The sequence below is a fragment of the Aedes albopictus genome, chromosome 2, assembly GCF_035046485.1.
Source record: "Aedes albopictus strain Foshan chromosome 2, AalbF5, whole genome shotgun sequence".
Taxonomy (NCBI): domain Eukaryota; kingdom Metazoa; phylum Arthropoda; class Insecta; order Diptera; family Culicidae; genus Aedes; species Aedes albopictus.
Window position 1 is genome coordinate 429,223,280 of NC_085137.1, and position 22,032 is coordinate 429,245,311.

At 41.6% G+C, this 22,032-nt stretch overlaps 1 protein-coding gene across 2 annotated transcripts in view; it reads right to left on the reverse strand.

The window, feature by feature from the left end:
* LOC109427172 (CIMIP2 protein GA14893) overlaps window positions 1-19,919 on the reverse strand; it is a 41,268-nt gene extending 21,349 nt beyond the window's left edge. The window contains exons 1-2 of one of the 2 annotated variants that reach the window (XM_029869735.2): window positions 19,836-19,919; window positions 13,537-14,239 (exon numbers count right to left, since the gene is read on the reverse strand). In XM_029869735.2, the coding sequence (XP_029725595.1) occupies window positions 13,537-13,598 (62 nt within the window). In that variant the 5' untranslated portion in view covers window positions 13,599-14,239; window positions 19,836-19,919. Of the gene's footprint in view, window positions 1-13,536; window positions 14,240-15,144; window positions 15,282-19,835 lie in introns of those variants that run through there. The other variant, XM_062853627.1, reaches the window with a different exon arrangement.
* Window positions 19,920-22,032: the final 2,113 nt, after the last annotated feature.

The window sequence follows — 22,032 nt, forward strand, 5'->3', positions numbered from 1 at the left end:
AGCGATCGGATCGACTCCGTACGAGATCTGGTTCGGTGTGAAACCGGATTTGCAGCACCTGAAGGTATTCGGTTGCAGCGCCTACGTGTGGATCCCGCCGCAGAAGAGGAAGAAGTTTGAAGAGAAGGCAACCAAAATGACCTTCGTTGGATACGCGTCCGACAGCAAAGCCTACCGTTTGCTGAACACTTCTACAGGTCAGGTAGTCATCAGCCGTGACGTGCGATTCCTGGAGCTCGACGAAAAAGGTAAAAGCGTGAAAGATGGCACCATTCGTGACCTACCAGGTGAGTGCTACAACGACGATGAACAGGTTGCAGTTCGATTGTACGATTGTGGACAAACTGGCGAGCAAGTTCCCCACGACGATTCCCAAGACGAGGAAGAATTTTTCGGATTCGAAGACGACGACGATGACGGTTTCATCGAGGCAGTACCAAGGCAGGAGGAGCAGGCTGTCGTTCCAGTTGCTCGGGATAATCTGCGGCGTTCACAGAGGACGAACTTTGGCGTTCCACCAGCGAGATACGACGGCACGATTGGGCTGGCCGTGAGCGAGTGCGCAGAACCAGGTACGTATCGAGAAGCGATTGCGAGCCCGGAAAGCGAGAAGTGGAAAGCTGCCATGGACGAGGAGATGGCATCTCTTCGTGATAACGACACGTGGACCCTCACTAAAGCACCCCAACAACGCAACGTGATTGGATGTAAGTGGGTGTACAAGTGTAAACTGGACGAAACTGGGAAGACCGTGCGATACAAGGCCAGGTTGGTCGCACAGGGTTTTTCCCAAAAGTACGGAACGGATTACGATCAGGTGTTCGCACCGGTGGTGAAGCAAATCACGTTCCGTACCGTGCTAACAATTGCAAGCAAGCAGCGGATGATCGTCAAGCACATCGACATCAAGACCGCGTACCTGTATGGCGTGCTGCAGGAGGAGATTTTCATGAAGCAGCCTCCGGGGTACTCGAATGGTGATCCGTCTACCGTGTGCCGCTTGAAGCGGAGTCTCTACGGGCTCAAGCAGGCTGCGCGGGTATGGAACCAGCGGATTGATGCAGCATTGAAAGGCATGGGGTTTCATCAGTCATCGGCTGATCCGTGTCTCTACTTGCGAATCGTGGACGGCGTGTGCACGTACATTTTGATCTACGTGGACGATATCGTTGTGGTGTGCAGAACGAAGCAGGAATATCGGAAGCTGGCGGAGTCTCTGAGCAAGTCCTTCAAGATAGCAGAGCTGGGGGATTTGACATTCTTCCTGGGGATCAACGTTCGACGAGATGAGGACCGATTCACGTTGAGTCAGAAGTCGTACGTGCAGAAGATTTTGTCGCGGTTCAACATGGAGAACTGCAAAGCATCTCGTGTTCCGATGGCCAGTGGATTTGTACAACAAAAGGAGGAGGATAGTGACTCGTTGGCAGATGGACAACAGTACCAAAGTCTGATCGGTGCTTTGTTGTACATCGCTGTCAACACGCGCCCGGATATTGCGATCTCGACCTCTATTCTCGGGCGGCGCGTCACGAAACCAACAACAGCGGATTGGAACGAAGCTAAGCGGGTGCTACGTTACCTCAAAGGTACAGCGAACTACGAGCTGCGCCTGGGTGCTGATAGCAACCTTCAAGTGGAGTGCTTCGTCGATGCGGACTGGGCTGGTGAAGTCGACGATAGGAAGTCCAACACTGGCTATATTTTCAAGTTCGGCGGAGGGCTCATCGGCTGGGGAAGCAGGAAGCAAACATGCGTGTCCCTGTCAAGCACTGAAGCCGAGTACATCGCGATGGCGGAATGCCTACAGGAACTGCAGTGGCTTCGACGACTGTTGGGCGATTTGGGCATCCGTCTGACGTTGCCCATAATGGTCAATGAAGACAACCAGAGCTGCATCGCACTAACCGCGGCGGACAGGACGTCTCGAAAGTCGAAACACATCGACACCAAGTACTGTTTCGTTAAGGATTTGGTAGCAGCTGGTATCGTCTCCATTCGGTATTGTCCCACGGAGCAGATGGAAGCGGATCTCCTTACCAAGCCTTTGGGAGCGGTGAAGCTGAAGCAGTTGCGAGAAGCCATAGGGATTCTACCACATGATGTTGAGGAGGAGTGTTAAAGCATCGAAGCAATCGGTGCTAATTTGAATTTGGCAACATCATGCCGTTGCTATGTATTTTCCATAGCAACCATACTTGTAGCTCATAGACCTGAAATAAAGATTTTTCATTAGTAGTTCAACCATTAACTGGACCACACGTGTTCAATTCATTTTCTCCCGGAAAAGTATCTTCCTTGCAGCCGAATCTCCAATAAGTTGGTCAGTTGATTGCAATAAAATTTTAAAATAATAAAGATTTCATGTCAACTTTCATCCCGCTACAAATACTATTGAAAATATTCAAATTCGTTCAATTGTCCTATCGGTCCTACCTAGATGAACCATGTCATTTTCTCAAGCGTAGCCTAGAAATGTCAACCTAGTCATACACAAGTAACGTTGTTCAGTTAATATAAAGCAGCCAGTTGTTGTCCAAAATGTCACGTCGAACGCATTGACGTCAACAATGCGTTTAAGTGTTCACACGTTAGCTTTGAATCTATCAGCACAATTAAGTGCTGCAAATCTCCTTCCCACTATTGATTCTTCGGTCGATTTTTATTGCTTTATTTAATTAAAGAAAATTGTAAAAATTCGAAAAAGCGACTATGACATTAATAAATTACTATGTAATAAAAATCAACCGAGAAACGTGGGAAATAGAGCCCAAACAACATTTTTAAGTCAGATGGCTGTAAAAGGTTCCAAAACCTGTCACAAATCCTATAATACTTTTATTAGGATTTGTAACGATCATTAAAACCTTCTCAAATCCAACCGACTTGGAACTATTGCTTGGGAATAGACTCTACTGAGCCCCGGCGGTTCCTCCTGTTTATCGAGCATGTCTGATGCATATGATCAGCCATACTCCATCTGCAGCAGCCGGTTCGTGATGAACCGTTGGAGGCGCATTAAAGTGTTAAAAAGGTGATATGTTTCACTAAAGAACACTACATTACAATAATCAAAATGAAACGCCTTCACTTTAATACCGTCAACCCCTGCGAACTTGGCCAGGGAGGAATTGCTCCATGAATTTCTTCAACAAAAATCCACCAGAAATTATTTCAATCAATTCCTCCAATTATTGCTCTAGAAATACGTGAAGAAATTTTTGGATAATGTCCTTGAAGAAATTGCTAGAGGTACTCCTAGAGCGATTCTGGGAGGAAGCAATTTTTGCAGAAGTTTCTTAACGATTTCTTGGGGGGAATTCTTGAAGTAATTTTTGTCGAATTTTTTTGAGGAATTATTGTAGAAGTTGCGAGAGAAATTCTTTAAAAAAAAATCTAAAGGATTTCCAGGAACAATCCCTGGATGGATACTCGGAAAAAAATCTTGAAAAATCTCAGAAGGAATCTACGCAACAATTCCTGAAGGATCCCTGGAAGATTTCCTGGAGAAATTTCTGGGGAAAATTTTTGCTTCCTGGAAAAATGGCGATAGCCAAAAGACCAAAATTTAGTCTACGTGGTTTATGAATAGTCCCTTGAGCAAATTTTTGATGGAACTTCTCGAAGAATTTCTCGAGGAATTCCTGGACGAACTTCTGAAGGAATTTTCGGAATAATTCCTGGAAAATTTCCTGGAAAAATTTTCGGAGGAATCCCTGGAATAACTCCGGAGTAATTTTAAGAAAAAATAGAGGAATCCTGAAAAAAGTTTTGAGGATTTTTTAGAATAATTTATGAAGTAATTACTGGAGTTGAAATTTTAAGGGAATTCTTGTAGGATTTATTTGAGATTTTTTGTTCGATTTCCTCGAGAAATCTCTGGAGGATTATATGCAGGAAAATCAGAAGGTTTATTTTAATAATCGCTGGAGGAATCGCTGGAGGAATCCCTGGAATGTCTGGATAAATTAAATTCCTGGAGAAAACCCTTGAAAAATCTCTGAAGAAATTTCTGGAGGAATTCCCGGCGGAAACCCTGAAGGAATTCGAGGAGGAATCCCAAAAAGAACAATGATCTGAAGAAATTCTTGGAGGAATCTCTGGTCGGATTCTAAGTGGAATTCCTGGAAAAACTCTTAAGGAATTCATCAAAGAACCCCGTAGGAAATTCCCGGAGGAATCCATTGAGAAATTTTTTGATGACTCTCTTAAGAAATAATTAAACGTAGTCCAAAATTTCCTCATGTTTGATAAACTGCAACTATTTTTCAATATCATTTAAAAATGTGTATGAGAAAAAAAAACCTTCAGGCGTATCATTTTATTGAAGGAACCAAGGACTGAACTGCCATTCAACGCACAGAAAATAAATTTGTTAAGTCAAATAAATTTGTTAACACAAAATTCGGCATTTTGAAGGGGGTCAAAAATAAATTATTCAAGAAATTTAAAAACTGAAGTGAAATTGGAGTCTTTGAGAATATTTCTTAACAAATCCGATGAGTTTGACGATTTTGCCTAATTGTTTGGTTAATTTTTCACTAAATTAATTTATTATTTATCATCCCCCCCTTGACGAGTCAACAAGCAAAGTGACAAAAGAAGAAAATGAGATTTGTTTCCATCAAAATCTATATAAATAAAAATGGAATGGAGTTTGTATGTCACGAATATACTCGGGAACGGGCCAATGGATTCAAAATAGTTATTTATATAACAAGTTGCAAAAAGTTGATTTTTTCAGCACGAGTCGTACGAGGCTTTCTGAGTTGGATAAATACGAAGAGTGCTGAAGAAATCGAGTTTTGTTACGAGTTCCATACAAAATTTTATGCAATTCAGTATCATAATTTCAATTTTATATTACTCATTTCAGTATTGTAATGACCTATTTTTCCGTACCGGTACATTATGCAACTGAAATGAGTTGCATAATGAAAAATAGTTGCATAATGTTCATTACGCAACTCGTTTGAGTTGCATTATGAACATTATGCAACTCTAATGAGTTGCATTATGATAAAAATCATTGCATAAAATGTTGTATGGAACTCGTTGCAAAACTCATTTTTTTCAGCACTCTTCGTATTTATCCAACTCGGCAAGCCTCGCTGGATAAATGTACGACTCGTGCTGAAAAAATCAACTTTTTGCAACTCGTCACATAAATAACTATTTTGCAATTTCTCATCGTAATAGGCTGTTTTACCACACACAAATCTGCCAGGAAAAGGCCTACTTTCCCACACCAAATTAGCAGTGCTGTAATGGTTCATTACAGCACTGATTTGCGTTACGTAATGAACCATTACAGCACTGTTTTCAGTTTTGATCATCTTCTTGATGCTTTCTGGACGCAGGTTTGAAATTTTGTGACAACTGCACAGCATAACCTGCTATGATCAGACTTTCTTTAACATGGCTATGATGAATAAGTTTTGTTAAAAACTATCCTCAAGTGGTAATTTATGAAATTGCAAAAGATGTTGTACGCAACTCGGTGCAAAACTCGATTTTTACAGCACTCATCGTAATTATCTAACTCGGCAAGCCTCGTTGGATAAATGTGCAACTCGTGCTGTAAAAATCGTCATTCTGCACCTTGTTGCGTAAACTACTATAATCGCATTTGTGCAGAGCTCGGACCCCAAGTAGGGGGATTAGGGGCATAATGAACACCCTAAGCAAATGAGTACGTTAGGCCTGTATAAGAGAGAAAAACTTAACATATTATCAGTTGGCTTACAACTTTAGCTTGTTTCCTACGTATTTCAAACATTTACAGCAGGTAGAATGTCTTTATTGTGAAGAAATAATGAATTGTAAACCGTGTGTTTTTTAAGGCTGGCAGGAAAGGTACGGGGTGGAATGGACACCCAACGGGGCATAATGGATACCCCTGCATATTTTAAGCTATAATTTTGATTACATCGACCAGTTAAGTAATTTGCCTACGGAGATCAATACCACAGATATAATACTCCATCTTAGACGAGTTTACATAACATCAAAGTTGATTAAATAAACTCTAGGCTAAACTAATCGAATTGTTTTTTTTTTCCAAACTCTCTAAAACGCCCAACAATATGCAATGCGCGTACATGCATTTGTAATTGCCAGTGTTCATTTCACCCCGAATCGAATACAACATAAAAAATGCTATTTTAGTAAATTCTGATGAAAAATGAAATACTTCATCCATTGTTAAGTCTGCGTATATATGTAGATAAGGTAACAATTCACTTGTTTTCATGGTGAACACACTCAAACACTCGTAATTCCTCATTTGCTGCTGCTTCGAAATGATAAGAATTTCACTATATGAAAAACATATTTCAAATTCAATGATATTTTGTTTTTTTTTTTTGGAGGAATACAAATGGTACTTCTGAAAAATAGAACAATGTCTTGTTCCTTTACACTTGTGCATTAAATGTTTCAACGGTTTCGAAAAAAAATATATGCCTATTTTTAAGGTTGCTAGATCTCGTTTCTTAGGTACAAATAAAGTGTCTCGAGTATACCAAAGTGGCGAATCCTGATCGTTTTGACAGGTCTCCTGCTCGATTGGAACTATGGGGATGACACAAGGGGTTGGTCACTCGGCACATTGTGCCCGGCACACATGCCGGCACATCTCGGCACACATGCCGGCACAATCCGGCACACATGAGCACAACATAGAAATCCAACTTTGCGGTATGGAATCAAACTGTCATTATACTTACGATTGCAAAAAATCCCTTCATACAGATTCTAGACAAGTGTTCTGGGTGGAATTTTGTCGGTAAACACCGACTAGACCAATAACATTCGCCAAAAATAGACAGGATTATAATTAGCGCAAAAACATTCTAAGAAAATATTCCACTGGGCACATTCGGCACACCTCCGGCACGTTCGGCACACTTCGGCACACACTGAAAAACAACCGGCACAGTTTAAGCACATATTGGCACACGCTCAAAAATCACGGCACAAATGAAGTGTGCTGAATGACCAACCCCTTGGGATGACAGCAAATCGGCTGTTCCAATTTTGACGTTTCTCCTCTTTGTTATTCCAGACTCGTTAGGTACAAAACGTTCTGGGCAGGCGAAGTGACATCTGTTTGTTGACGGTTTTTCCTAGTTACGGACGATTTTTCAATCTAGTGTGCATTACAAATTGGTTCTTGAATTCGATCTCTCTCTATCTCGATGGCCCCTCCAATATCGAGATGTAGAGAGTCAACTGTATAGATTAGCTAATGCAAGATAACTTTTATTCTGCATCTTTCAAGTAATGAAGCGTTCAATCTACATTATGAATGTACTGAAGCATTATGGGTTTTTGACAGATCGATATATCTTGTACCGACTTTTCGAACCCTCTAAGCAGAATACTCTCTTCGAATGAGTGTAATCAGTTTCGTACCTTTTAATTCCGCCCTAATTGCTTATCCTTTGACAGATACACATATTTCGACTACCACTTGTAATCTTCCTCAGTGTGGATAACTGATTAGGGTTGGAATTAAAAGATACGAAACTGATTACACTTATTCGAAGATCGATATAGTTCTATAGGGCCGTTGTTTAATGCTTCATTGCATTACCATGTTAAAAGCTTTATGACATCCAATAATACAAGCAATTATTGCTTCATGTATGCATTTACTAAAGCTAGCATCGTTGTAAATAGAAAAACCCTCAATTCGAAAAAAATCTGAAAATACTTCAAGAAACAGAACCATTTAAAACAAAAGAAAGCCAAACCCAAGTTTTCATGGATTGCTGCGTCACACTCAGATGATTATGCGCAGACATTGCTAATTGGTATTGAGGGAGCAAAAATTTTATGGGGTATTGGTTTCCTTATTAAGCATAAGGCTCCCGATTTCATTATACCCAGAATAAAGTTTGTATTGTTCCTTATTATTATTTTTTGTTAGAAGTGAGCACGTATGAAAACACCAAGAATAGAATAAATCGGTTCCGTAATCATTTGTTTTCGAATGGGATGGATTTAGGTGGGTAAGATAATTAATGGCATTCAGACCCTAGCACAACTTTTCAGAGCTGCTGGAAACACAACTCAACAAGGTACGAGCTGAGTATACCTTACTTTATATTGCACATTTTTCCATGTGCAAATACATTGTAATCGTAGTACATAGCGTTAGCGCGTCCGGGTTTCATCGTGGTCCAGTTCAGCAGTCTAGGTTCAATTCCCGAAATAGAAAAAAAACTCACCAGAACAAGAAAGCTGGATGGAATTGATATAAGAAGATTATTTTCCTTTTCTTTCTTCAGTTGCCTTAAATATACTTTCTATATGGTTTCATCACATTAGCTATAGCTGATTAACAGCTTATATATGGCACAAGCCTTTTATATATTTTAGCAATGCCAACAGTAAAGCATGCTTTATTTATATCAACAATAGTAGCGCCACTTTCGACTTTGCACCTACTTTAACGGTGCCTATACGACAAAACAACTTTATATTGCATGCCATATAATCTATATATATATAAAAACGCAGTGGCATACGTGGGAGCGCGCATAACTTGCGAACGGAAGGTCCGATTTTGGTCGTCTTAGTTTTGTTCTGTTAGTTTTCACCCAAACAAAAAGTATGATAAAAATGAGAGTTTTTGAAAATCGATCTTCCATATATTTTGACCGGGGACTTGGTCTTGGATAGAAACTTGAAACGTCAAAAAACGCAGTAGGCAAGACAACGTTTGCCGGGACCAGTTAGTTCACTATAAAGTGAATTTAATGTTCAATATACAACTCCATGGTTACTTGGGTAGTTTATTATTCTTTTTTTTAATATTCATTGAATCATAATGCACTGTTCTCAAAACTTTATCCTGAGAAAAATATTCTTTTAGCAAAATGAAGAACATTGTTATTTGTACAGATATTCAAAACAAATTATGGTTTTGGCCAAGCCTAGCCGACCATGAACAGCATGATCGATCAGAGTGCCATCTCGTGAAGAATAGCTAAATCCATCGATAAATTTATTGGGAGCTTAGTAAGAATAGAGTTAATAAACTATAGAGGACGAATGTCGCTGCTGTTCCATTTGTTCTCGTTCGCAAACATACCGGGTATCTATCTGTCAAACTGCATACTTTTTCGCTTTGACACTTATATCCCTTCCTATCTCCGCCAGCATGAGATGTTTTGGTGGCGACGCTAGCGACATTCGTCCTCCATAGTTTTTTCACTCTATTTTAATAAGGTAACGTCACGATCAATTACGCCTAAATATTGTGGATTGGATATAACGAAGTAACATACTATTTATTGTCGATCGTGCTTTTATTTTACTGGAAAGCTGCTGCTGCACTTTTTTACAGCGCATAATCGACAAAAACGACAAAATAATACATACCTCGATTATTTGACGCTTCTTGTGACCAGCAAAACTGTAACCGCCACCAGCAAAGTCATTTTTGGAGGAATTCATGAAAAGATATGAAACTATGATAATTCTCGTTGAAATCTGGCCGCCATACATAAAGTCTGGGATTTTTAATTTGCCTTGCTTATTCGCCAGAAAATGATTTAAAAGAAGGCTGAAAACTACTTTGGTTGGGTTAATTTGATGGATCCCTTGCATGCCAACGGGCTGACAAGGTGACAAAAATGACGATTTTTCATCAAATTTCACCTAATTTATTGCCACATTTCTCGAAAATTCATGTTATAACATGTACAAAACTTCACATTTCTATGAAGAGAAAGTATACACCTTTCGTTTGAAGTTGAAAATGTTTTGGCAGCCATCTTGGATTTGGCCGCCATTTTGAATTTTATTATTAAATCTCGTTTTTCGCTGTGTTCGCAACCACCGATTTCAAATCTTATCATTAGGAAGCTGAGAGTCTCAGGGGTTCCCAACCTTTTTGAGGGGTCGCCACCTTTAAGAATTGTCAAAACATCCGCGGCCCAATTAAAATTTTTAGAAAAAAATATGAATTAAATGAACGAAACCGAGTTTTTTGGGTACACTGACGTACCTAGAAATTCACTGTGGAAGGGATTTTCGACGATCAATGACACTCACATTTCGTAAAAATGATGTCATAAACATTCAATTTGAATCATAGCTGAAAAAAAGCGGCGCAGCCGAAATTTTTTTCTCCTGAAAGCGTTTTATACTGAAAATTTGTTCCTCAAATTGTGGCTTTTGAGGGTGGCGGTATACAAAATTAAATATTGATATAATTTGCTCAAAATAGAATAAAAATTTAAAAATTTTTTGGGTAACATCGCGGCCCTCCTAGACTGGCTTCACGGCCCCCAGGGGGCCGCGGACCACCGGTTGGGAACCCGTGGCTTTAAGCTTTTCAAAACATTCAAATATTTAGGTGTGCATCCAGCTTTTTACGCTTGATGAGGGGTGATTATTTTTTGACGGATGTTGCCGACAGCCCATGCAGCAACACAGTAGCCAAAAATTTCAGTTCATTGCTCCCGAATTGTCAAAAATTTTCACTATGAACTATTTCAGCTAGTAGTAACGTTTATAATGAATTAAAACATTATTTCTTTTTAGGATTGTGATCGTTATCCGCCACATTCAACCGTAGAACCAGTTGATACCGAGGAACTGCAATTATTCTTTGTTCCGCCCGCTCAGTCCCATGAACTCCCAGGCGCAAACATTCCACCGAGGCTTCGTGAGAAGAGGGAAACCAATGAATTACGATTGATGGCTTATATTGGGAGAATTATATCGTCCCTACGGGTCCATGTCCGCCTTATTACACCTTTAATTACAAGTAATTCGCGTATGGTGTCAATGTGGAGCCCTGATGATAATGCCTGGTGCCCTGCCGCCCGGTCGTCCAAACTTCCATTGAGCCCTCGTGGAGTGGCTTTACCGACCGGAGTTGAACGAGGGGCTCTCGACCGTCGACGTGGCTTTCCTGGCACGATTTGTCCACCGGGCTCACATACGGATACGGGACATTTTTGCTTCACATTCTATCAGGTTCTCTTCCGAAACCTGAACTTTCCTTCAGTTTCCGTCTAAGGTTGTGAGTGTGTGGTCTGAGTCTCCAAACTCAGCTCAGGAATGTTTAACCTCGCCGTCCGTATAAGATTTCTTTAGTAATTTTAGTAATGGACGTTGTTCTGGGAACTTCCACCGGGGGAATCCGGTGGGAATTCCCGGAGTAATCATCGGTGGAAATTCCTGCAGTAATCGTTGGTTTGACTTCCTGATTAAATCATCGGTAGGAATCACGGTAGGAATTCCTAGAGAATTCCCTGCTGGAATCTCCGGTAAAAAAAAACTTAAATGAATCCCTGGTTGGAATTGCTTTAGGAATTCCCAGTAGGAATTCCTGGAGTATCTCCAAAGGGAACTCCTGGAGGAAAAAATCTCACTGAATTCTGCAGTAGTTTCTTCCAAAAATGTCGCCCACTACCAATGAACCAAAAATCATTTAACAAGTCATTTTCTAGAATCTTCCTTACTGGAGTATCCGCCAGAAATTGCTTCTGGGGAATCCTCGAGCAATTTCTTCTTAAGCAGTATCTTTTGGTCAATCTTCTATCAGATCCATCCAAAAATCTGCTGGCGATCACTTCCGGAAGATGTTTACGAGGCAATCCCTTTGACGTATTTATGAAGTTTGTAGTGGCGGTAGCAATGGTAACAACAGGTGAAAATTTTTGACAGATCTGGAGCAGTGAACTGAAATTTTCGGCAACTGTGATGCTGCAAGGGCTGTCGGCAAGAATTGTCAAAAATGAATCACCCCTCACCACAGCGTAAAAAGCTGGATTGACCGCAACAATGAAATATCGATAAAAATGTAAGCGAACCTCCCATGCTCCCATTTTTCCGTACATTCTCACGCGCGCATCTGATCGTGCGAAAACGTGATCGACGTAACGGTCTGTCCAAATTACCTGAATCACCCTAAATATTTCAATGTTTTGAAAAGCTTAGACTCTCAGTCGATGGTTACGCGATGGAAAAAACCTCAATTATTGATATTCGTCAGCATTCCGTCCCAGGCGACTCTTTCGTTCTCGCTTTAACTCATTAGGCTATAGGAAATAGCCAACCTTAAATCGATGTTTTTTTAATGTGTATTTTAACTTAGGAGCTAATTCTACACTTTGAAATCGATGTAATTAAACCTATATACTGCCGGGAATCGCAAGTCAGTCCCATCTGCAAAAAGTAGGCATTGAGAAAATGGACTCTGAAGTTTTCAAATTCGATTTCCATGTGAAACTTAAAAAAATCGCCATGAATTGAAAACTTCTGCGATCATCATGAAACATTCACACATTGTTTCAAACGTGAAAAATATAAAACTGGCTAAAACAGTGTTAAGTTTTGTACTGGAGGATACACAAGTTCGTAATGGGACTGACTTGCGATTATGTACATTTCATTATGGGACAATCTGACTTGTTGTTGTTTTTTTTTTAAATTTTACTGAACAAACTATATATTTTTATTCACGCAGCTAAAAGATCATCCCAAGAAATATCGAAAACGGTCATTAACTCATTTTTGTCCAAAATGCAGATGGGACTGACTTGCGATTCACGGCAGTATAAAAACCCAAGAACCTGAAATACAGTTCAGTCTTTTGACGACAATCGACTCTTGCTTTTCAATGCGAATCACCGACCTCTGGCCGGTAGATCACCGTACACTGAATAATCCCCTAGAGGCAAGGCGATTCCAAATCCCAGTTTTTAAGGATGGTGAAATTTATCAAAAATTGAGTATTCTAGCCAACACTACCATAAATTTGTTCTTTAAAAAATGCTTATGAGTATAAAACAACATTTTCGTATCAAGCCAGAAAAAATCCTTCTTTTACAATTTCTGTAAAAATAAATTTAAAATATTCACAAAAAAGCTTATCAAAAATTTACTAGTTTTTCGAGTTCCATAATGTTTTTATTCCCCAGAAACACTTTCAAAAATTGTTTCCATACATGTACCAACTTTGAAATTTTGAGTAATTACATATGTAGATGTCTGAGATGTTTTGAACAAGCATTTTTTTTTATTCCTGAAGATTTTTTTTTGGTAACACCGCGGCCCCCCTGGACTGGCTTCACGCCGCCCTAGGGGGTCGCGGACCACCGGTGCTATAACTCTATAACTCCATTTCTGACCGATTGACATGAATTTTTGAACATGGCTAGATACTGTGCTTATCTGAATGTGTCTAAATCTAAGTCAATCGGTTTAAAATTGACTGAGTTATAGCAGCTAGTGCCCAAAATAGGTGCTCCTGCCCAAATAGTCCCAGACCCTACTTTTAATTTGACCACTTCCACAAAAACACACGTGATTGGCCAAAATAGAAACCCAAGTTGAAAATATGGCGAAAACTAACACTTTGCTTCTATTTTGGCCAGTGTCGCAAGCAAATTGCAAATATAAAGCATTAGCTTGGTTTATCGGTTATCCATTATTTTCGTGGCAAATCACGTTGAATATCAACAGGATCAATGTATTCCAAACCAAACTCTTAACACTGAACTATTTACTTACCCAGGAATGTAATGTGGCTCCGGGGTGATAATATTCCCCACATTTAACGGTGGGATCTTCATTTTCGTTGAATCCTTACAGTAGCTGGCTCCTAAACGCGAATTTATCACCAAAAATTTTGAACACGACGCTTCTGATACGGATGTACGGATCCTAAATGTGAGAACGGCAAAGAACTAAAACTAACGTCAACGACAAGTCCATCGCCGACTGTGATGGTTTCGTGAATGGTACACCACTTCACGTTCACGTTTCACTTGCGCGCCAAAACTCACAGACAGACATAAAAAAAAACCACGGAACATAAAAAAACTTCCCCACCAGAGATGATGTGAAAAGCTTTCGAGCACCGCGGCGCTGGCTGGCTTTTTTCGAATTTCAAGTACACTCTCGATCGCTTCCGCCCATTCAAGGACTTTTTCCTTTATTGTTGTCGGTTGCCGCCGTTGCCGGCGTCGCGTCGTCGTTTCGTGCACAGAAAGGACGCGGAAACTCTGCTGCAGCTGCTCCTTATTCGTTATCCGGCACCATATACAGGACCGCGCCGCGCCGCCATCCAACGTCCTTGGCGTGATTGGCAGATAAAAAACAAACCGCCTACAAGTTTGCCCTTACCACCGGGCGCCGGCAGTCAAAGTTCGATTGCACAGTTTCAATTCTCTTTTGGATTAGTGCTGTTTGGATGTCGGCATGTTCAGCTCAACTATGGATTGATTGAATTCAGATTATTCAGTAATTTTTTTTAGTACATTTAGAAATGTGGCATACAATTGTAACTGTAATTGAGGTGTAGGCATTGAACCAAAGATTGGTTTGTATGATTTAGAACACCTTAAACTTATATGATATATGGTTAAACTAATCATGTATGTCTACTAAACTACACAATACTATGTTTTGGATGCGCACGATGTTTTGTTACGAGTGTAGATCTAAAGGCCTTAAACACATAATATTATAGGTGACCTCAGATATCCCTGACGCGCTGGAAAATTTTCTCCCATGGCTTGTATTGCATGTATGACTAAAATGGGTAAATTCTGATATTGGTGCACCTCTATTGATGGGCCATTCCAAATTTAAACCATATTATTATGCTTTTGGTCGAAATACAAAGTGACCGAACGTGCGAAAATGGATTTTTAACCTACTTAGAAATGTCGCAACTCAATTTGGATTAGTGCATATTGTTGCTCTTAATTAGCTTAATGATGCGCAACAGAAAAAAATACATTCAAATTTACTTCGCAACTGCAACTTCGCATGTGCTTCTAGCGACGACTTCGAATTGGTGGTGCGACGATAATATTCCAACTTTAGAATAGTTTAAAAGATCCAGGATGCCCCTAAGATGTATATACGAGTATCATATGATTAAACTGATCTTCTATGACTGCCAAAACGCACTATACTAAATTTGAGATGTACCCGATGCATGTTACGAGTGTACATATAAAGGCCTTAACTCCAGAATGATTTGGATGGCCTGAGCAATCGTTATTGATGTGTAGTCAATCTCGCATACTCTTATTTACAAGTGTGGATCTAATAGAATTAGTTTGACATGCATATATTAGTTTAGTATCCTATTACAGGTAAAGGCCTTACGATCAGAACTCTAGAGAGTTTTATATTGCCTAGAACATCACCATACTTGTTGCATTTGGAGTCCAAGCAATCGCTAGCCGTAGTCCCGAGTGAAACCATTCCGCCCGAACAACCCAAAACCCAACGTGAAAGGCCGCTAATTGAACCCTCCGTGTCGAACACCATCGTTTCCCAAGCTTGTCGTGCTTTCCCCATCCGACGTCAGGTTTTCCACAATACTGCAATCATCTACGTTGAAGATGCCCGCAAGGAGTTCCACAAGGTCCGCTTACTTCTGAATTCAGGATCCATGGCCAACTTCATCACCGAAGATTGTATCCAACGGCTCGGTCTTAAGAAAATCAAAGGCAGTGCACAAATCACAGGCGTTTGTGGCAACACGTCGTCCATTCAGTACAAGGTGCGCACTGTAATACGTTCTACTACCTCCAACTACGAGACCGAAATCGAGTGCCTTGTCACGAAGAAGATAACTGCGGACTTGCCAATTGAAGGTTTCGACACTACGTCGCTGATGATTCCCAACAACCTGACTTTGCGGATCCTTCCCTCAACGTTCCAAACCGAATCGACGTGCTGATCGGTGCTGACGTCTACATGAGCATCCTGGAAAGCAATCGAGTACCCTTGCACAACGGCAGCCCTGTCATGCAAGAAACACTCTTTGGTTGGATCATTGGGAGAAGAGTGGAAGCCAAAAAACCACTTGTCTCCGCATTTGTCTCCAACGAAAACTTGGACCTTCTGCTGAGAAGTTTCTGGGACACCGAAAGCTGTGGTATCGAGACTGGGTTCACAACCGAAGACGATCAAGCGGAACAGCACTTTGTCGAAACACATCGTCGTCAGGAGGATGGTCGCTACATGGTTGAGTTGCCATTCAAGAAGGGTTGCCCAGATCTTGGCGATTCGAAACGAATGGCGTTGAAACGACTGCAAGCTTTGGACAGGCGTTTGATGCGAAACTGGAACTTGGCCACTGACTACGCTGACTTCATCAACGAATACATCAGGTTGGGTCATATGGTGGAGTTGGGCCCCCTGGACCAATACGATGCTGTGCCTGATCAAAACTACTTCCTTCCACACCACGCTGTAGAGAAGCCGAACAGTAGTACAACTAAGTGCCGCGTAGTTTTTGATGGGTCTGCATATCGAGCAACAGAAAGTCATTGAATGAAAACCTCCTCGTTGGTCCTGTGATTCAACCTAAACTGAACGAAATAGCCTTGAGGTTCCGTGTTCCGAAGATAGCATTCACAACGGATATCGGTAAAATGTATCGACAAGTCCAAGTTTCTCCGAACCACCAGCAGTTCCAACAAATATTGTGGACCCCCAAGACGACGACCGAACCCATTGTGTATCGACTCACTACGGTGACTTACGGGCTGGCGAGCGCACCTTTCCAAGCTGTTCGAGCAGTGAAGCAACTATGTATCGACGAAGCTGCACGTTTTCCTGAGGCGGCGAGGGTTGTTGTTGAAGACTCGTACATCGATGATATTTTGACCGGTGCAGACACACTAGAGCAAGCGGTTCGACTGAAGGATGAGATCATCGGGCTATTCGACAGCGGCAAATTCGAGCTCCACAAGTGGTGTTCCAACAGCAGCGAGTTCCTGCAAACTCTCCCCCAGGACAAAATCGAGAAGAAGCTAATGGTTGGCGAAAAGAAATCCGTGAAGGCACTTGGAATCGTCTGGAAGCCAGACGAGGATGTTTTCATGCTCAACGTTGACCCAGTAATCCTCGGGAAGGCAGAAACTACCAAGCGAGAAATCCTGTCAAGCATCTCCAGATTTTTCGACCCCATTGGACTGGCTGGACCCATTACCATCGTGGTGAAACTCATCATGCAGAGCCTGTGGAAGAAGGAAAAAGGATGGGACGAAGAAGCAGACCAGGAGGACATCGACAAGTGGGTGGCGTTCAAGTCACAATGAGCAAGTCTCCAACAAATCAAGGTTAGCCGGTGTATTCTGCCATTCTCCTCCGCCACCATCCAAATCCACGGATTTTGTGACGCATCGAATCTCGCTTACGGAGCATGCGTCTATGTCAGGTCCACAAACGAAAACGGTAAGGTCTATATGTCGCTAGTATGCTCGAGGTCACGCGTAGCCACAATCAAAAAGGCAAGTAAATCCAAAAGGTCAGAGCCTGATCTGACTATACCCAGGCTTGAATTATGTGGTGCTTTGCTCTTGGCTCAACTTGTCACTGATACCTTAAACGCTTTGAATGTTCGTACCGATAAAACTGTTCTCTTGTGCGATTCAACTATCGCTCTTGCTTGGATCGCACGTCGCCCTGAGCAACTCAAGCAATTTGTGGCTAACCGAGTCACGAAGATCCAAGCGCTAACATCTACGATGGAGTGGCGTCACGTAGGCACCAACGACAACCCAGCGGACATCATATCAAGGGGTTTGATGCCGAACGAGCTCCAAAACGCAAGATTGTGGTGGAATATGGTCCCGAGTTTCTACAAGCCGAAGAACCAACGTGGCCCACTGGGTACCAAGAACCCGAGGAAGTCCAAGAAACAGTCAGCGTGTATGCCGAGCAACCAGCCGAAACATTCCCCCTTTTTGAGAACATCAGATCCTACCGGCGAATGGTTCGAGTTATGGTGTGGGTGCAGAGATTCATCAGCATCTTGAAGAAGGACGTGGACGTCCCGAAAACATCCTTCATGAGCCTCAACGAGAAGACATCAGCCGTTCAACAGTTAGTGAAGCTAGTGCAAGGGGAGGCCTACCCTGAGCTAGTTCGCCAGCTGCAGCAAGGGAAGATGATCGACACGAAGCATAAACTGATCTCCCTCTCACCGTTCATCGACGACCAAGGCGTTCTGCGAGTAGGAGGACGACTACGCAACAAAACTTGCAACTTTGACATGAAGCATCAGTACATCCTGCCTCCGTACCACAAGTTTACGGAAGCGATCATCCGAGAGTATCATCGTGAAAACATGCATTCCGGAAACCAGCTAACACTGCCAATGATCCGGGAGAAATTCTGTGTTGAACGCGGCAAATCTGCCGTCAAATGCTTCAGCTGCTTACGATGCTTCCGTCAAAAACCGAAACCACTGCAGCAATACATGGGTGAGCTACCAACGGACCGAGTTGAGCTCGTCTATCCATTCTACAACACTGGAGTGGGTTTCTGCGGACCGGTGTATTTGAAGCCAGCTATTCGTTCAACGACCCGTGTGAAGTCCTACATTTGTGTGTTTGTGTGTCAAGCAACCAAAGCGATTCATCTGGAGTTAGTTGGATCCCTGACTTCAGTTGCATTCATCGGAGCCCTGCAACGGTTTGTGTCTCGACGAGGAAAATGTGCCAAGCTAATATCCGACAATGCGACAAACTTCGTCGGAGCCAACAACGACCTTAAGGAACACCACGAACTGTTCAACTCCCAACCGTTCCTCAGGAAGCTCCAGGACTTTACCGAAGAAAAGGCCATCCAGTGGATCTACATTCCACCACGTGCGCCATCATTTGGAGGATTGTAAGAAGCGGGAGTTCGATCGCTCAAGCACCATCTCTGTCGAACTCTTGGTGAAGCGATCCTGACCTTCGAGGAGATGACCACAGTTCTGACGAAAATCGAGGCAACATTGAACTCCAGACCGCTATGTGCTCTATCTGACGATCCTACGGACTACAACGCCCTGACACCTGGCCATTTTTTGATCTTCCGGCCACTGAACGCAGTAGCTGAACCCGACTTGACCGACGCAAACATGCATTCTTTGTCCCGATGGGATAAAATCAAGCAATACGTTCAACATTTCTGGCGCAGGTGGAACGTCGACTACATCCACCTACTCCAGCAGCGTTCCAAATGGCATACCAAGGTTTCAGTGAGCTGCTATTTTATTTTCGTTAACTTAACTCATTTTTTCATTCATCAATTTGGGTTGTTTAGTGAATAAAATGTTGCTATTTTCTATAGCTTGCCGGCCAAGTTATTAACCAAAAAGAAAATCGATGATGAGAAATCGATCATTGTAGATACGTCCTTATGATACTAAGCGCGAGATACGTTTAACACGTGACATTTGAGGGTTTTACAATTCGCGCAAATCTATTTAAAAAACAAGCACCCAGACGTGTCAAATGTCAATTTGTTTGAGCGTATGAACTATAGGGTACTGCACTGTTTTGATTTTGTATGGGATTTTGACGTTTCGTGGCCTTGTTGTTTACAAAATTTCTGTAAGAGTGAAAGAGAAGGAGATAATTTCATGCACTGCCCTATTAGACGAGAGTTGTGGTTTAATCGCCTGCTGGCTGGAGAAATTCACAGTGTAAAAAGCTTGCCCGCCACCGCTGGTTTCGCTGCTGTCGATTTTTAATGACCAGCGCCTATTTGTCTAATGAAGATGTCTATCCGTTCTATGAAACATACGTATTTTGTGTGTCTAATACCATTCTCTAAAGCCACAACTTTTAAGTCACTATTTGGTCACTTTTTTTTTCATAAACATTGATTATGATTGATACATTTTTGATGTTATTCATAGATTCCGGCATTTATAATACATGCAAGAAGAAAATGTTTCATTCCGAATAATTTCTTCTATAAAATAGTACACGAACGCGTATCCCATTTCTAAGTTATCTTGGGCTTTAAACCCATACAATCTTCAAACAAAAAATAACTCAACGGTGTACCGTTTCAGATACAGAAAACACGATTCTCCACACCCGTTCGGCCGGGCAGGTGAGAAGGTTCTGATTCAGCCAGTCGTCGATTGCAAGACAGCCTAGTCGTGTGCCTGCCGCCACGTTGTGTCTCGTGTCATAAATTTTACATGCCGTCAAATCGGTGTCGAAGTGGTTCGTTTCGATCTTTTTTTTTTTTGCTTTATAGGAGGATTGAAGATGGTTTGCTAGTTACATAGTCGGGTCTCCTATAAGACGCCCACCGCAATTTCCAGGTTGTCTTAAAATAAGCTTTTGCTTTTGAACAAGATAACACAACGAATCAGACGTAACACAAACACTTAGTTCGTGGTTAACCACGTGTTACGTCTGTTTGTCCGTGCTAATACGACTGCGCGACATAAAAAAAAAACAGCTCGATTGAGGTAACACAGCTGAGAAGTTGGTGGTATCGTCTTATAGGAGGCCCGACTATCTCAGGGGGGTCTCCTCCTTGAAGAGGGTGAGAAGTTGGCTTTCCACATTGAGCTCCAGCATTGTGGGACTCCAGGTAGCTTAGTGCAAGCATAGTTTCTGAGCGCCAAGATGGTGGCTTCGATTCCTAGATGGGTCGAGGATCATTTCTTGTGGGGTGTGTTTTGACTTCTCGAGGCCTTGAGCATAGTGTTGAATGCAACATGCAGTATATGAAAACTCTTTAGTTATCAACTTTGTAAGTGTCCACAAGTACACTAGATTTCAAAAACAGGTTCAATTCCAGTACGACTGTAGGGTCATATACAAGGAGCAAGCAATGTTCAAATTATGCAAGCTTCAAAGCAGACTGGCTGCGAAAAGCAAACAAAAATAATAGTCTAGCACTTGAACTTGTACTTTCGTTTCGATGGCCTATTTATTGGCCGGATAACGATCAGCTGTTGATGGATGGGGGATGAATTACAGCTATCAGTAGCACAACTTATTCGTATGCATATTGAGATATGCACAAATATATTGCAGGGTAGTGGTTTTCAAACTCCGCGACTCCATGGTAATAGGGTTTGTGTTCCATCAGTAATCTCACGCTCCCAATTTCATCCTACTCGAAAACAAGCGATTACGGCACCGATTGATTCCGTTCTTTTTGTTTTCATGCGTGCTCACTTCTAACAAAAAATACAAAAATAAGAAACAAAACAAACAGTGCTTCATTCCTTTGTTTTTCGTAGGATGAAAATGGGAGCCACATGCTTAATAAGGGAACCAATACCCTACAATTTGGTGATCCACTTGCAAGTATTTTCATAAATTTGTGGTATATCCACAGCTATAAAGGCATGCGTACAGTATGCGGTAGGAAAAAATGCGAAAGTGTTTTTCAACTTCAAACCTCATTTTCGTCCATTTGACATTAACCAATCTATGTTTCAAAGTTCCATGATCTATAATAGGCTAGTTTTCTGAAAAGTTAATTAAAAAATTTCCCATTTTGGTCACTAACCTTTACAGGGCGGCGCCTGAAGATGAAGACAACCAGAATTTTCAAACCGCAGAAAATCGCACAGTTCGCTAAAATTTCGCATCTGATAAAACAAAATTTTTGATTTTCTCTACAATATCATCAAATATATGTACTTATTTCATCTGGTATGTGAAAGGCTCTGGATCAGTGTGGTCTGGTTGTTCATCGATTTTGAGCTACTTTTGTTATTGCTGTGTGCATTCAAAATGCAAACATCAAATGCGGGAGCACCAAATGCGGTAAGATTTTCTAACAAGTAACCCGATGTCAGTGGGAGCTTTCGAATCCTAGGTTGGCGGTGATATTGGCTATGGTTGCTCCGTTGCCTTTGGTAACAAGTGTTACCGCGTTTGAAGCGCATTTGGGCACCGTTTGCATCTTGAACGCACACAGCAATACTGTTATAGTCATTTTGTTTAATGACCATTGGGCGCGCAGTTTATTGATATCCGCTTACTAGGCCTACATTATCACATGTTAAACATCAAATATGTTCATTTTTATTTTTCAGTACTAGAATATAGACATTGACTGATACACTGTCATGGAAAAATACACATATATATCCTATATTTAGCGTGTAATAGTGCCTTGAACTTTTCGCATTTTTTCCTGCCGCACCCTGTAAGTTCAGGAACTTTTCGTAATTTCCTTGACTTCCTTGATTTTACTCTCTATAAGGAGGAGAAAAAGTTCGAACCTAGT